A 16286-nucleotide genomic window follows, 5' to 3' on the forward strand; every position below is an offset into this window, starting at 1 on the left:
GGACCATTCACTGGCAGAAGTGCCTTCCAAGCGTCTGTATCAATTTTTATTCATAATTTTGTATACTTTGTTTGGAAAAAGTGCTCCCCAACCTTAAAAACTTCGGTCTCCACAGAATTTAGGTCTGCTCCTGCTGCTGTCAGATGCATAAATCCTCTTTTACAACATTCCCAATAAGTCATAGTTGAGGCTGTGCTTGAACGCCTCTGATTCAAACGAGCTCACCACCCCAAGGGAGTTTGTTTCATTTCAGATCATTCTAATTCTTTAGGACTTATTCATTTAAATTATTTATCCTTTTACCAACATCTCTCCAACCCAGAAGTTCTTTTTATATTGTGCTAAAATCTACCTCCTGCCAGCATCCATTTATTGATCTTAGTTCAGCCCTCTGAAACTACAGTAAGTCCTTACTTAACATCATCAATAGGTTCTTGGAAACTGTGACTTTAAGAGAAACAACAAACCAATTTTACCATAGGCTAATTCATATAAACAAGTGTTAAGTTTCTATGGCATACTTCTGGTCACAAAAACATTGCCAAACTTAAATAAAGACCCCAAACAGGCGAGGCATGGTGGCTCACACTTATCATCCCAGCACTTTGGGGGGCTGGGGCTGGAGGATCACCTGAACCCTGGAGTTCCAGCCTACAATGCCATGATCATGCCACTGCACTCCAGCCTGGGGTCAGAGCAAGACCAGACACTTCTAATATTGAACACTGAAATAAATGTGAGCTATATATACATTTAAGAAAGATTAATAAAACAATATAATGTTCACCTGCTTATTTCAGTGCAGGGTCAAAGGTGGTTGGAGCTTCTCCCCAAAGCTCAGAGCCAAGGTGGGAACTAACCCTGGACAGGATGCCTTCCTATGGCAGAGTGCACTCATGCACACACCCACACTCACTCACACCGAGACTATGTAGATATGACAATTCACCTAATGGGCAGAATTTTGGGATGTGGGAGGAAAACCAGAGGACTGCAGAAAACCCATATGGTCATGGAGAGCACGTGCAAACTCCACATAGCATGGCCTTGCTGAGAATTCATTTCTTTTTCTCATCAGTGTTATAATAAAACAATGCTGAACGAAACAGCATTATTTGAGGATCTGCTGTACCTAAAGTAAACCTAATCCCTCTTCATGAATAGGCCTGAAATATTTGAAGACTGTTATAGTACCTTTTCCAAACCCATCCACCATCCTTAGAACCATTCTCGTCTCTTGCCACCCTGGCCCATCTTTTCTTTGAGTTGTTGATGTCCTTCTTAAAAAACATTCTGGATTTGGCTTGACTGACAAAGAACAAAATAACCCAACTGCTATACTAATTTGTTGAAGACTTTGCATTCATCACTATGGAAATGTATTACTGATATTATATTTGACTAACTGTTGCAACTTGCCAAATTACATGGTACCCTGATTTTATTTCCACCCCAGCCTTCAAAGTCCTGAGAAATGCTTCCTACTTTTCTTTTGGTTATGTTGTTCACATCCACGTGATCTGTCAGGAGTTGGCCAAAGATTTGGCAGGACTTAACAAGAAGGCTTCTTGGCATATTCCAGACACATTATCTGGGAAGACAGCACACCTACAACTGTCCTCGCACAAAACACCACTGTGTCTATAATGCGTGACAGGCATTACCCTTTTCGTAATCATACTTTAACCCAAATGTTCTCAAACCACTTACCATCTTTGGAAAAAAAACTTTGCGGGCAGAGCTCATTGAACAGGGTAATTATACATTTTTTTTTTCTTTTTTGGTCACATTTGCCATTTATATCCTTTTCTACATGGATTTATCTCAACCTTTTGCCTTCTGTTTTTGTTTTTTTCTCAATATTCCATCTGTTTTTGTCTAGAAACTCATTACCTTCCCTGGTGTGTAGAGATGGAGAAGCACCCCAACTCCTGTGTCATGTTCCTTGAGTGCACAAGCCACACTCAGGTGATATGCCCCTTTGGAGGGAAGCCAAACCATGTATGCCTTCAGTTTTCAGCCTTGCTGCTCTCCTTGCCACAGTCCCTCCCCTGCATCCCAGCCCTTCTTCTCCCACTTTTCTTCTACATTACCTTAAAGAGCCCTTCTCATCTCCCTAATGCCTTTTCCTTTTGTTAGACAAACTCAAATGTTTTAGGTCTAGAAGTTAGAAAACTTCAGAGTTCAGATTGTTTTGGAGATAAGAGGAGACTTCCCCACCCTCCTACCTTAAATTTTAAGTGAACTGCTTTCTGCAAGCTTTATAGTAAATTGCTTTCAAAAAACTAAAATGCATATAGACCCTGAAGCCCAAAAAGGCTGATGACCCCTGAAGCTATTATTTGCTCACCACATATGTGTAGTATGTAGGGGAACAGCAAATTTAATTTTCATGAAAGATGATATAAACACTGTAAACCAGAAGGAAAGAAATCCAAATTAATTATTAAGTACCTGTCACCGAGATTACCTTATTTAACCTTCTTAATAACTCTATATGGTAAAAATTATTGTGAAGATTTTTACATACTAATGAGGAAACTCTGAGAGGTTAAGTGACTCACTTGAGAACTGAGATGGTAGCCCTTGCTTGCCTGATTTCGAAGCCAGCTAAGTTTCACCCTACTTGACCTCACTCACTCTGGAACGGCTGTCAGCCAAGCTGCATGAACTCTATTAATGATACTCTAAAAAAACTTGTATTTTCATGGCCCCACAAAAATATGAGTAGGCTTAAAGGGTAGTGGCTTGACAAACCAGAAAACAATCCTGAGTAGTTTAAAATGAATACTTCCCATCTTCTTTACATTTCATTTTTAAACTTTGAATTCACTCATAGATGAACTTGATAATTGTTCCCCTGAGCCTTGTTTGACTACTGTACTTAAACTAAGAATCTGTGTTATTAAAAAACAGAGTAGCCCTAGTACACAACTGTTTTTGTTATTAGAAGAATTAAACTAAAATCTAAAGAGTAAAATCTCTGGCAATGGCAGAAATTCTTAAGTATCTAGTTTCCAGTGGATTCATTTAGTTATTTTAGGAGTATTGGTATAAATTCTATAAATGTCCAAGGGCAACTTTTGTCTTCTTTTTTGTTTTTAAATAATTTCAACTTTGATTCTAGATTCAGGGGGTTACATGTGCAGGTTGGTTACATGGGTATATTGCATGGTGCTGAGATTGGGGTATGACTGATCCAAGGGAGACTTTTGAACAGTTTGGAATAACAAACTTACAGACCCTTGGGTTTTAAATTAACATTCAATTTATTAAAGTCACAGTTTTGTTCCTCAGGTCTTCAAGTCCAATTTTCACATCTTATTGGTCAATTTTTAAGTCTATAAGTATTTGAATAAAATAATAATTTTCACCCAATATTTGATTAATGCTCTATTAATCTCAAAATAAACACAAAAATTTTAAAAATAATTTCATGTAGGTAATTTATTAATTAGTTCAAACTACTTTCCTAAATTTAATACAATTATATTCTTCCAAGCCTTTTTTTTTAAAAATATTCTTTTTTTCCCTGTGACACAGCCCTCAGGAGAACATGTGCCCCCTTCCAAGCATTTTAAACGCCTGAAATGGCAAATTCATAGCCCTAACATTCAAGTGACTTTTATGAAATAGCTATCAGTCTTTGGAGCAAGGAAATGCTTTGCTATCTCTGAGAAACTGGCAATTCTTTTCTTTCTGATATGAAATTACAAAACCAATCATGTTTCTCTATTTGCTGTGGCTGCTAGGAAGCTCAGGGTCAAAATTAAAGCTCAGATAAAACATATACATTGACACTATTGGTCATGTTTGTTTTTTCTTTTTCATTGGAACTGATTTTCTATTTCAATTTGTATTTTACTATTTTATTATCTATGACTCAAGTTCTTTTGAAAAGAAAAATGTCATCAGTGCAAATAAATCAGGAAATAGAACCTGAATGGCATTATTACTGGCGGCCCTTGGATAGTTAAGAGAATCCATAACTACCATTAAAAATTAATGCTTGCAGCTGCTAGGGAGAATATCTGTTAATAATATTGGGAGTGCTTCCTTTGGGATACATTCCTCTAGCTCCCTTCTTACTGAATTTCATAGTTTATGTTTTAATTCAGGCCATTCCTTTTTTTTTTTTTTCCAAATCTGATAAAAAGAAAAATTGCTGTAATTTTGCTGTGATGGGGTAACTCCATTTCATTTGTGTAGTTCTAATAAAACTAAAATTCATTGATTCAATAAGCATGTATCAAATGCCTACCATGGGCCAGGCATTCTTCTAGGCATTTAGGATTTATGTGCATATGCCAGGGGCATGGGCGGGCTTATGGTGGAGGGGTAGGAGGTAGAGGAAGCAGAAAATAATTACCCACTCCTATTATAGTGGATTCTGCCTAAATAGTACAAAAGGTAACATATCCCTGTATGTACACTATATAAACTTTTGTTTTGTTTTGTTTTTGTTTTTGAGACGGAGTCTCACTCTGTCACCCAGGCTGGAGTGCAGTGGCATGATCTTGGCTCACTGCAACCTCCACCCCCTGGTTTCAAGCGATTCTCCTGCCTCAGCCTCCTGAGTAGCTGGGGTGACAGGCGTGCGCCACCATACCCGGCTAATTTTTGTAGTTTTAGTAGAGACGGGGTTTCACCATGTTGGTCAGGCTGGTCTCAAACACCTGACCTTGTGATCCACCCACCTTGGCCTCCCAAAGTGCTGGGATATAAACACATTTTAATAAACTGTGAAAAGCATTCGTTTACGTTAAGAATAACCTGTCTAAAACAGGGCTCAAAATACATTATACCAAATATGTGGCAAAAGACAAAAGTTAATAAATTGGGGCTGGGCGCGATGGCTCACGCCTGTAATCCCAGCACTTTGGAAGGCTGAGTTTGAGACCAGCCTGGCCAATATGGCGAAACCCCATCTCTACTAAAAATATAAAAATTAGCTGGGCATGGTAGTGGGTGCCTGTAATCCCAGCTACTCAGGAGGCTGAGGCAGGAGGATCACTGGAACCCGGGAGGCGGAGACCGCAGTGAGCCAAGATTGCGCCACTGCACTCCAACCTGGGCAATGGAGCCAGACTCCATCTCTAAATAAATAAATAAATAAATAAATATTGGAAAAATATATTAGCAATACTAATGACAAGCAAAGGCTTAATCTTACAAAATACAGTTAGCTCCTAAAAATGGGTAAGAGAAATACAAATAATACTAAAAAAAATAAAAGAGGCAAGAATATGAACAGGCAGTTTGCTGCAGTGGGAATTGTACATGGCCAGTAAGCAAATGCCAAGATGCTCAACGCCTCAAGCAGTCAGGTCAATACGTTCTTCACCCATCAGAGCTGCAGTAATTTGAGGGGTTGGGAATAATCTATGCTGGTAAAACTACAGGAAAATGAGCACTTTCACACTTACTGGGTGACTACATGAAATAAAAAACTTTTTCATGCAGTAACCTTACAGTATATATGAAAATTTTACATATCCACTTTGTGACAGCAATTCCACTGTTGGAAACCTCTCTAGTAAAATAAAAATGCCAACATAAAAGAATATTTTGCAAGTACTGGTATAACTAAGTGTATTACAATTTATGGTTTATTACAATTGATGGTAGGTGAAAATAGTGGCTATTAATCCAGGTATTTTTATTGAATAAAACATGTTCATATCATAGAGCAGTATGTTGTATTAAAATAGTAATTTCAATTTATATATTTTTTAACCTGGTGAGATGGCCATAATATATTAAGGTAAAAAAATCCAAGTTTGCATATATATGTTGTGTATGTGTGTGTGTGTGCAATTTTATGTTAAAAATCTCATAAACACATATGATGTGTGTAAACTAGAGAAAAGTGAGAAAGGATATACTATCAGTTAACATTGATGAATTCAGTGTTTGGAATAGAGGTAGATAGAATAGAGAGGCTTTTCACTCATACACCTCTGTGTGCGGCTTGTGGAAACTAGCATAATTTAGTAAGAACTTTAATAATCATGATAAAAATGACAGCCAACATTTAACGAGAGTTTACCAGAGACTATTCTAGAATCTTTTCATCTCATTCAATTCCTGAAACAACCTCATGAGATGGTAATACTATCATCTTCACTGTTTTATAGATGAAGGAATGAGGCTCAGAAGGATTGAAGTCACTTGCTCAAAGGCTGCACTTTTAATAAGCAGTAGACTAGAATATAAATCTGAGTAGTTTTATCCAATGAAAGATTATTAACAAAAAAATAATAAATTCAGTATCTGGAATTGGCATGTTTTAGAAAGTTACAATTGCAAATACACTAGGCATTTTTGTTCTATATTTTCATGACTTTTAATCATCGACTTTATTTTTTATTTATTTTTGAGACAGGGTCTTGCTCTGTCACCCAGACTGGAGTGCAGTGGTATCATCATGGCTCACTGCAGCCTCAACCTCCCAGGCCCCAGCGATCCTCCCACCTCAGTCTCCTTAGTAGTTGTAACAACTACTAAGGTACACGCCAACACACCCAGTTACTTTTTTTTGTTTTCTTTTTTAGTTTTTCTAGAGACATAGTGTTACTATATTACCCAGGCTGGTCTTGAACTCCTGAGCTCAAGTGATCCTCCCACCTCAGACTGCCAAACTGTTGGGATTACAGAAATGAGCCACTGCACTTGGCAATCACCAGTTCATATATAACCTTAGGAAAATTAATTCATCTATGTCTTAACTTCCACATTGACCAAATATCTTTTATTTTATGGCAACAATAATAAGCCATATAATACTCCTTTGCACATATAGATTGATATAAAATATTGAACAGTTGTATATGCTATGTTCCAATAACTGCCAATAGCTATTAATTGTGTTCTAATGTGAATTAACTATACATGTAACTGGGCTGAAATAATAAACTTTATACATTTAAAAATTCTGAATTAAATCTTCTCTGAAGTTGTACATGGGCAGACTATGAGAGAGCTAAATGCATACATGTGAGGAATAGCAAGGCCATCTACTTATCTGCTAAACACAGCACTCTGCAGGTTTATCTTGATTCACTTGCCGGTGTCAGTTATATATGTATATGTATATGTATATGAATATCCAAATTACATTACACTTAAACTTTGTAAAACTTTCTCTGCTTCCTGAAAACAATTATTGTTGGCTAAGGAATTTATTTTTAATGCGATTTTATATTCTACCAGGGTTTTACTATGATAACAACTATGCATGGTCCAGATGTACTAATGAGGCTATTTGTTCTAAGTGATATACGTTCACTAAGTCCTATGTCTAATTTCTGGTTGGCTATACTCTCAGTTAATACATTTTTGAGCAAAAGTGGATGTTAAGCTTTGACTATTCTCTGGCTTATGGTCTCTCCAAATCTTTGCTATCTGCTTCCCAAATACAAAATGATTTGTGTAACTTTCAGAGGGTGCTAGGAGAAAAAAAGAAAAAAAAAATGAAGCAGCTTAACAGTTATTTAAAAAGTAGCTTCCTGGCTGGGGGCAGTGGTTCACACCTGTAATCCCAGCACTTCAGGAGGCCAAGGCTGGTGGATCCCCTGAGGTCAGGAGATCGAGACCAGCCTGGCCAACATGCTGAAACCCCCTCTCTACTAAAAATACAAAAAGTAGCCAGGCATGGTGGCAGGCACCTATAATCCCAGCTACTTGGGAGACTGAGGCAGGAGAATCGCTTGAACCTGGGAGGCGGAGGTTGCAGTGAGCCAAGATGGAACCATTGCATTGCAGCCTGGGGCACAAGAACGAGACTTCATCTCCAAAAAAAAAAAAAAGGAACTTCCTAAAAGAGACACTCAAATACAGTCTCCTTTTCTCATTTATGCCATGTTTGGGCCTAAGTTTCTTCTTCTGAAGTACTAAGTAACCTCTGGAGCTCCTTCTGTCACATTCATTCAGGTGTCAACCAGTGTCCCCTCCTTGCCAAGTCCCCTCATTGTTCCCCCATCCTCTGGGTCTCTCAACTCCATAACTACAAGGATAATTTGTGGCAGAGGACTTCTACCTCTAGGACACTATTTCAGCTTTATGGAAGTGTTTGAGCTGAATGGTCAGTGCTCAGTGTCGTCAAATATTTCACATACAAATGCTGATTTCCTCTGTGTGTGTACATACTGGGCCATAATGTAAAATATACTTATTCCTTTTTTTTTTCCTTTGAGACAGAGTCTTGTTCTGTCACCCAGGCTGGAGTGCAGTGGCATGATCTCAGCTTACTATAGCCCCCAGCTCACTGCAGCCCCTGACTCCCAGGTTCAAGTGATTCTCCTGCCTCAGCCTCCCAAGGCACTCGCCACCATGGCTGGCTAATTTTTGTATTTTTAGTAGAGACGGGATTTCACCATGTTGTCTAGGCTGGTCTTGAACTCCTGACCTTAAATGATTCACCCAGGCTGGTCTTGAACTCCTGACCTCAAGCAATTCAGCCCACCTTGGGCTCCCAAAGTGCCGGGCTTACAGATGTGAGCCACCGCGCCTGGCCTAGGGTCATATATTTTTAAAAAGTACACACTGGGCCAGCCATGATGTAAAATATATGTATTTCTGTGGGTCATAGTTTTTTAAAAGTTTGAAAGTCACTGTTTTCTAGGCAATAATGAGCATAGGAAGGAATGTTTTTAGACCACTTCTTCCTCAGGGAAGAGACCACCCTCGCAGGCCTGAGGCTGAGTATTTTGTTGAATTTATGTTTACATTGTTGAAGAAAAAAATAATTCAGGATACTTGTTAAAGACAGCAATAAAGACTTTAGTCAAGGAGAGACTATCCAATGGGGTCTTGCAGTGGGAGAGAGAGATTGGACTCAACTATGATTACAAAGACAACTAGAGATCTGAAGCCAAGGAGTAGGATGGAGTCAGTGGATGGAAAATTACCAAGGGGAAATTTCCAGAATAAAGGAGGATTCTGGCTACACCAATTTAATGGGATTATTGCTGAAGGCAGGCCAGGGTGCTAAGATATCGAGAACAGGGGATAAGGAATTTTATTGGATATCAAGTATGGTTAAATACTAAGGGTGAGGCGTTTTTACCCAACCGATGCAGCAAGATTCTTGCTAAAACTGGACTAAATGGACAAAGCCACTAAACTAAGGACAGTTCCAGGTCAGGACCTAGTCAGAAAGAGGGCTCAGATGAACCTGATTAAAGTTTGGTCAAAGGAGAGAGTCTTTGTCAATATTACCTCCCTAGCAAAACTAGGTTTCCACCGGGTATCACACTGAGGACTTTTGGTTATTATCTTCAAATGGAAGAGAGCAGAGGGAGGAGAAGCAAGCTCTTTCCTGATTCTTCTAAGGTCACTAATCTCATTCATGAGGGCTCCATATTTAATCCTAATTATCTCCCAAAGACCCTACCTTCTAATTTCTAATACCATCACACTAAAGGGTAGAATTTTTCCTTCCTTTCCGTCCTTCATCCCTCCCTCCCTCCCTCCTTCTTCTTTTTAAGACAGCCTGTTGCCCAGGCTGGAGTGCAGTGGCGCCATCTTGGCCCATTGCAACCTCCGCCTCCTAGGCTCAAGCGATCCTCCTGCCTCAGCCTCACAAGAAGCTGGGATTACGGGACGGCACCACCATGCCAGCTAATTTTTGTAGAGCCTGGGTTTCACCATGTTGCCTAAACTGGTCTGGAACTGCTGGGTTCAAGTGATCCGCCCGCCTCGGCCTCCCAAAGAGCTAGGATTACAGGCGTGAGCCGCGCCCCATGTAGAATTTCAACACATGGATGGGGAAAGGGGCAGAGAACATAAACATTCAGTCCATAACAGCCAGGAACTAGAAGACTTTGGTCCACCATAAAAAGCAGGACTTAACGTTTCATGGATACTAGTATTGCCACTTACCTATAGGGTGGAGAATATTTAGGACTTTGTGGATTCATACTGATGGTAAGCATTATTATTATTATTATTATTATTATTATCCTATATATTTTTTGAGACGGAGTCTCACACTGTCGCCTGGGGTTGGAGTGCGATGGCTAGATCTCAGCTCACTGCAACCTCCACCTCCCAGGTTCACGCGATTCTCCTGCCTCAGCCTCCTGAGTAGCTGGGCTTACAGACACACACCACCACACTTGGCTAATTTTTTGTATTTTTAGTAGAGGCGGGGTTTCACTATGTTGGCCAGACTGGTCTCGAACTCCTGACCTCCTGTTCCGCCTGCCTCACCCTTCCAAAGCATTATTTTTAATCTATGGTTCAGAGTCAGTGACATTGCCTCTCTGAAGCAAGTTTTCTAAACGAAAACGACAATGAAAGCCCCAATTCATAAGACTGCAAAATGTCTTCATTTATCATGGTGAACTGGGGGGAGGAGGGGACCTGAGGAGACAGTATATACGTAACTGCAAGAAGCACTTTTGAGCTTTCTATATTGTACACGATGGGGAAAAAACATGTTGTTCAGGGATCTCTGGCTCATTTTATAAGATGGGGTAGACAATACCATGTAATTCTTTATTCGAATTGCTTTGTCTTGCTGCATGGCTTTGTCACTAGCTGATTTTGCAATTACTTTAACAAGCAGAGGAAATGCCAGTCAAGTTCAGCATCTGGGACTTCCTCACCCTTGCAACATGTCAGGCCTCAGGCAGGAGACAAAAATGCCCAAGGCTGAGTGTGGAGCCCAGGTAAAAAGAGAGAGAATGGCTTTGAGCCTGGTGTGTAAGCATGCCTTGTTCCCAAGGCCAGTATTTACATGTGGGGTCACTTCCACCTTTGGTACAGTTAATCAGGCGCTGATTACGTTCCATGGCATCATCCTGACTTCAGGACTTTGTAGGAAAGCTGAGGCAGGACACTGCTCAAGTGCATTTGACAATAAAATGCTTTGTGCAGCCAGATGTAAATTCCACTTGCCCTTATGCTCATGCTAAACCGTAAGTGGGGCTGACCCTTATGGAGCTGGGCTTTTCTCTGCCGGGAGACTCTCTTGTCAGCTAAGGCTTAGAACTCCGCCAACCACTTAGGCTTTTAGGCAAAACGCGATGCAACCCTAGAAGGCGGGTCACTGCTCTGCACCAGCTGCCAGCCAGAGAGACAACAAATAAAAATGGAAGATCCTTCTCTGTGAGAAAACAGGCCTCGGACTCAAAGCGGGGGGCCTGAGGGGAAGGTGAGCAAAGAAAGGCAAGGCAAGGGCGCTGCTTCAAGAAGCCGGGTTCATTCAAACCCCGAGGACAGCAAACCCCGCCTCCCCACGCCGCCGCCCGCTCAATCGCCGAGCGCTCCGGGTGTGAGCTCGCCCCGCGGGGAGCGGCTTGGAGCCGAGGAGGCGGCGGCAGAGGTGCTTTGGGCAGCCCCGCGCGGCGGATAGGCCCAGGCAAACAACACCCATTCCCCCTCCTCCTCGCTCAGTTCAACTCCCACTCGGCCGCGGCCACGCCCTGTCGCCACCGCCCCCTCGGGCAGCTTTCCGCTCGGCAGCCAGGCCTCGGTCGGGGGCGGGAGAGAGGCGGTGCCTCGAAGAAGTCACCGCGGCCGCCGGAAACTACGAGTACCGAGAGCCTTCGCGGCAGTACCCCACCCCCCCCCCCTTTCTCCTACCACTCAGCGCGCGTCACCGTGGGCTCAGCCAATGGAGACCGAGCCAGGGAAAAAGGGCGCCCGGGTCCGGATGCGCCTCAGGAAAGCCATGCTCCCTACGCGGGGGCAGCGGCCAGTTCACCTGGCGCGCCGATCTGTCGGTGGGCTGCGCGCGCCCACGTCCGTCCCTCTCGCTTGCCTGGGGCAAAGGCCCTACTTTTTGCTTTAGTGGCAACTGGAGGGATTGCTGGAGCGGGTTTTTGAGTGGAGGGCGCTGGGAAATGAGTAGGGGGCGGGATATCCTGAGACAACAAGTTTGGCTGTATGGAGGGCCTACCGACAGCGCTCCTGAGCTAGAACGCGGAGAGAAAAAGCCCCGGAGCAGCCGGGGAGGAGGAGAAGAGCTGCTAAAAGAATAACCCCGAGAAAGGGGGTGGAGAGGAGGCGGCCCCAGCGCCCCGGCCCCCGGCAGGTCGGCGGCCAATCCGCTGGGGGAAGGGGTGGAGAGTCGGAGGCTCCGGCGGAGAGAGGCCGAGGGGGGTGGGGAGTCGGCCAGGCTCGCACCGCCCTGGCCCCGCCCCCGACCCGCGCCGCCGCCCGCGCCGCGCGCCGCCGCTGTCAATCAAGGGCGAGTCAGCCGGGCTCGGGCGGAGAGAGGAGCTGCTACGCCACAGCCCAGCGGCGGCCATTCGCGGAAAAAGAGGCAGAGCCTGTGCCAGCTACAGCCTCCTCCGAGCCACCGCGGGCGGGCGGGACCGGCCTCTCCTCCCGCCTCGCCCCCACCCCCACCCACCTCTATCCCAGTGTCTCCGTCTGAGGGTTTGTCCTGTTAATGCGGGATGAGCGGTACGTATTCTCCACCCCCCTCAGTCTCCTTCGCCGCCTCCCTCTCTCCCTCCCTCCCCAGACCCTGCTCGGTTCTTCCCCCTCCCCCGGGGCCGCTGAGATGCTTTAAGGGGAGGAGGAGAGGGCGGGAGGGAATCAGGGGGAGGGAAGGAGGGTTGTGTTTTGTCTTAATGTCTGAGAGAGAACAACCTCCTTCTGGGTGTTGCTCTGGAGCCGATGGGTCGGGTTTCAAACCACGTTTTGTGATATCCCCCTCCTCCCTTCCCTCCTTCTCCCCCACCCCCTGCCGGTGTGCGTGGATCGCGGGTTTATGGAGATTAATGTTCTGGGGGAGGGGGGAAGAAGAGGAGAGGAAGAAGACGAATAATAATAATCCTAATAACCTGTTGTCGTGTGTGTGTGTGGTGGGGGGGTTTGTTGCAGATCAGAAGAAGGAGGAGGAGGAGGAGGCGGCAGCGGCAGCGGCGATGGCTACAGAAGGAGGGAAAACCTCTGAGCCAGAGAATAACAATAAAAAACCCAAAACCTCAGGCTCCCAGGTAAAAGCAAGCAAATAAAAAAAATTCATCACGACACAGTAGGAGAGAGAGAGAGTTATGCCCTTTAAATGCCCAGAAGTAACAATAAAAATGTTTATCCACTCAAAGCATCTTTCTGAGAGTGTGGAACTTAAATTGTAAATTCATCAAGATTTCACCTCTTTAAGGGTATAACGCTGTTTAAAATTACATCAGGAATTCAGACTATAAGAAAAGGGTGTGTGTGTTCCTAAGGGCATTTTGAGTTTAGGAACATAACACTTTACAAAGTTTTAAAGAAATTTCCTTTTATTTAAACTTTATATTATAGGACTTGCTTCCTTATTCATATAGTTCTTATCTACTTTCGTTTGTATTTCTTTTTGATTTCTGCTGCTTTCTAAATTCTGTTATGTAGAGCTGTCAAAATAAGTAACCCCCTGGCAACTACTGGCCTCCACTAAATCCGCCCACTTTTTTTCCCCCCCCTCTCCTTTACCATCCCATTTTGGGTAGGACTCTCAGCCCTCTCCTCTGGCTTTACTGGCAGCTACTTGCAGCAAAATAGGGACTCCTGGTGAAAATCAAGCAACTGGACAACAACAAATTATTATAGATCCAAGTCAAGGATTGGTGCAACTTCAGAATCAACCACAACAGCTAGAACTGGTAACAACGCAACTTGCTGGAAACGCTTGGCAACTTGTTGCCTCCACTCCTCCTGCTTCAAAAGAGAATAACGTTTCTCAACCAGCTTCTAGTTCGTCTAGTTCTTCCAGCAGTAATAACGGGAGTGCATCTCCTACAAAAACTAAATCAGGTAATTCTTCCACCCCTGGTCAATTTCAAGTCATACAAGTACAAAATCCAAGTGGTAGTGTACAGTACCAAGTAATTCCACAACTTCAGACAGTGGAAGGTCAACAAATTCAAATCAATCCAACTAGTAGTTCATCTCTACAGGATTTGCAGGGTCAAATTCAGCTCATTTCTGCAGGTAATAATCAAGCTATACTTACAGCTGCTAACAGGACAGCTTCTGGGAATATTCTTGCTCAAAACCTGGCAAATCAGACAGTTCCAGTCCAAATTAGACCTGGTGTTTCAATACCACTGCAGTTACAGACTCTTCCTGGTACTCAGGCTCAAGTTGTAACAACCCTACCAATTAACATTGGAGGAGTGACTCTAGCTTTGCCAGTGATAAACAACGTGGCCACCGGAGGAGGGACTGGGCAGGTTGGCCAGCCTGCTACTACTGCTGATAGTGGGACTTCCAATGGGAATCAATTAGTTTCCACACCCACCAACACCACTACTTCTGCCAGTACTATGCCGGAATCTCCCTCCTCCTCCACTACCTGCACAACCACTGCTTCAACATCTTTGACAAGCAGTGACACATTAGTGAGCTCAGCAGATACGGGCCAGTATGCAAGCACATCAGCCAGTAGTTCTGAACGCACCATTGAAGAATCTCAAACACCTGCTGCTACTGAGTCTGAAGCCCAGAGCTCCAGTCAGCTTCAGCCTAATGGAATGCAGAATGCACAGGATCAATCAAATTCTCTTCAGCAGGTGCAAATTGTAGGCCAACCTATCTTACAACAGATCCAGATCCAACAGCCTCAGCAACAGATCATTCAGGCTATTCCACCACAGTCATTTCAACTCCAGTCAGGGCAGACAATTCAGACCATCCAGCAGCCGCCTTTACAGAATGTTCAACTTCAAGCAGTAAATCCGACTCAGGTGCTTATCAGGGCTCCAACTTTAACACCTTCAGGGCAAATCAGTTGGCAAACTGTACAGGTTCAGAATATTCAGAGTCTTTCAAATTTGCAAGTTCAGAATGCTGGGTTATCCCAACAATTAACCATCACCCCAGTGTCTTCAAGCGGTGGCACAACTCTTGCTCAGATTGCTCCGGTGGCTGTTGCTGGTGCCCCAATAACTTTGAATACTGCCCAGCTTGCATCAGTGCCTAACCTTCAGACAGTGAGCGTTGCCAACCTGGGTGCTGCAGGTGTTCAAGTGCAGGGAGTTCCCGTTACAATCACTAGTGTTGCAGGTAAGTTATGACATCTTTTAAAGTACCTTTTAAATAGTTTTTCATAACAATTACTGCTTTTCTTTGCTAATTCTTAGGTTTGACTTAAACCTCTGAAGTAAACACAGAATCATAAGGAACCAGAAACAGGAATATTATACTAACAAACATAGCTCTATAGTAATCAGTGTGACATGTTCACTTTTGTAGATTTTATAATGTGTTAAATTTGTTTTTTAAAAGTATTATTTTATGGTTCAAAGCTTTCTGATTAGAAACATAATTGCCTTCTGTAATTTAGTGGTCTTATTTGAATACATTCGAACTCTTCAGAAAGAAGCCTAGTCAAAATGATATTTATCTCTTTGAGGGAAAGTAATTTTAAACTGAGTTGGCATATATAATTGTGAGTCTGTTGAACTTTTAATTCTGTGGTGTGATAAGGCTAACTTTTTTTTCATGCAAGTTATTTCTCAAGCTTCAGCATCTTGTCACCCATGCTTTTGTGTTTTATTACACCGGACTGTTTTAAACTAGATACTGATACAGTTGAGAGATAATTTTAAGTTGTAAATTGTTTGGTTAACTTTTATGTCTACTTTTATGCTAATATCAGGATTTGAACGAATAATCCTTCATTTATAGAATTATATTTAATTACATCTTATGGTCATTGTGTGATTTGTAGATGTTTAATATAAGATTGGTGGAAAGCAATGAAAAATGTTGACAGTAAAATGTCACTAATTTGAATTGTGGTAAAGTTATTTTTAAACCAATTGTAAAAGCAGTTGTTATTTGTTATGCATATAAATAGATACTTCTAAAGTACTTGGGAAGTAGTTTTAATCTTTTTTGGACCAGTCTTATTGTACCTAATAACTTTTGTTTTCTAGTAATTAAACCCTTTTCATTGATTTCTGATTTGATGAAAACCTCGTTATGTTTTAGTGCCTTTGATACTTCCAGAACTTGTTAGTCAAATATTTGTATTTTGATAATCTGAGATAAGTAAGTTTATCACTTTTGAATGATCTTTCTTGAAACAAGTTGCAGAAAAATTACACTAGGGTCTTCTTTTATGGTTAATACCTAAAGTGGACATACATATGTAAAAGTGTAAATTGCCAGATAAAGCCATCTGATTCAGGAGAACTGAGATTATATTTTTTGTCCAGATACCACTGATTCTAGGCCAGCGCTATCCAGCAGAACTTTCTGTGATGTTGGAAATGTTTATGTGCCCTATCTAAAATGTTAGCCACAGGCTACCTGTGGCTGTTAAGCAGTTAAATGTGTCTGGG

The 16286-nt window shown here is 42.4% G+C and overlaps 1 protein-coding gene across 2 annotated transcripts in view; it reads left to right on the top strand.

The window, feature by feature from the left end:
- Window positions 1-12216: 12216 nt before the first annotated feature.
- LOC105475671 (Sp4 transcription factor) overlaps window positions 12217-16286 on the top strand; it is an 84125-nt gene continuing 80055 nt past the window's right edge. The window contains exons 1-3 of one of the 2 annotated variants that reach the window (XM_011731128.3): window positions 12217-12414; window positions 12838-12953; window positions 13449-15003. In XM_011731128.3, the coding sequence (XP_011729430.2) occupies window positions 12408-12414; window positions 12838-12953; window positions 13449-15003 (1678 nt within the window). In that variant the 5' untranslated portion in view covers window positions 12217-12407. The remainder of the gene's footprint in view (window positions 12415-12837; window positions 12954-13448; window positions 15004-16286) is intronic. The other variant, XM_011731129.3, reaches the window with a different exon arrangement.

Source organism: Macaca nemestrina, chromosome 4, assembly GCF_043159975.1.
Source record: "Macaca nemestrina isolate mMacNem1 chromosome 4, mMacNem.hap1, whole genome shotgun sequence".
Taxonomy (NCBI): Eukaryota; Metazoa; Chordata; class Mammalia; order Primates; family Cercopithecidae; genus Macaca; species Macaca nemestrina.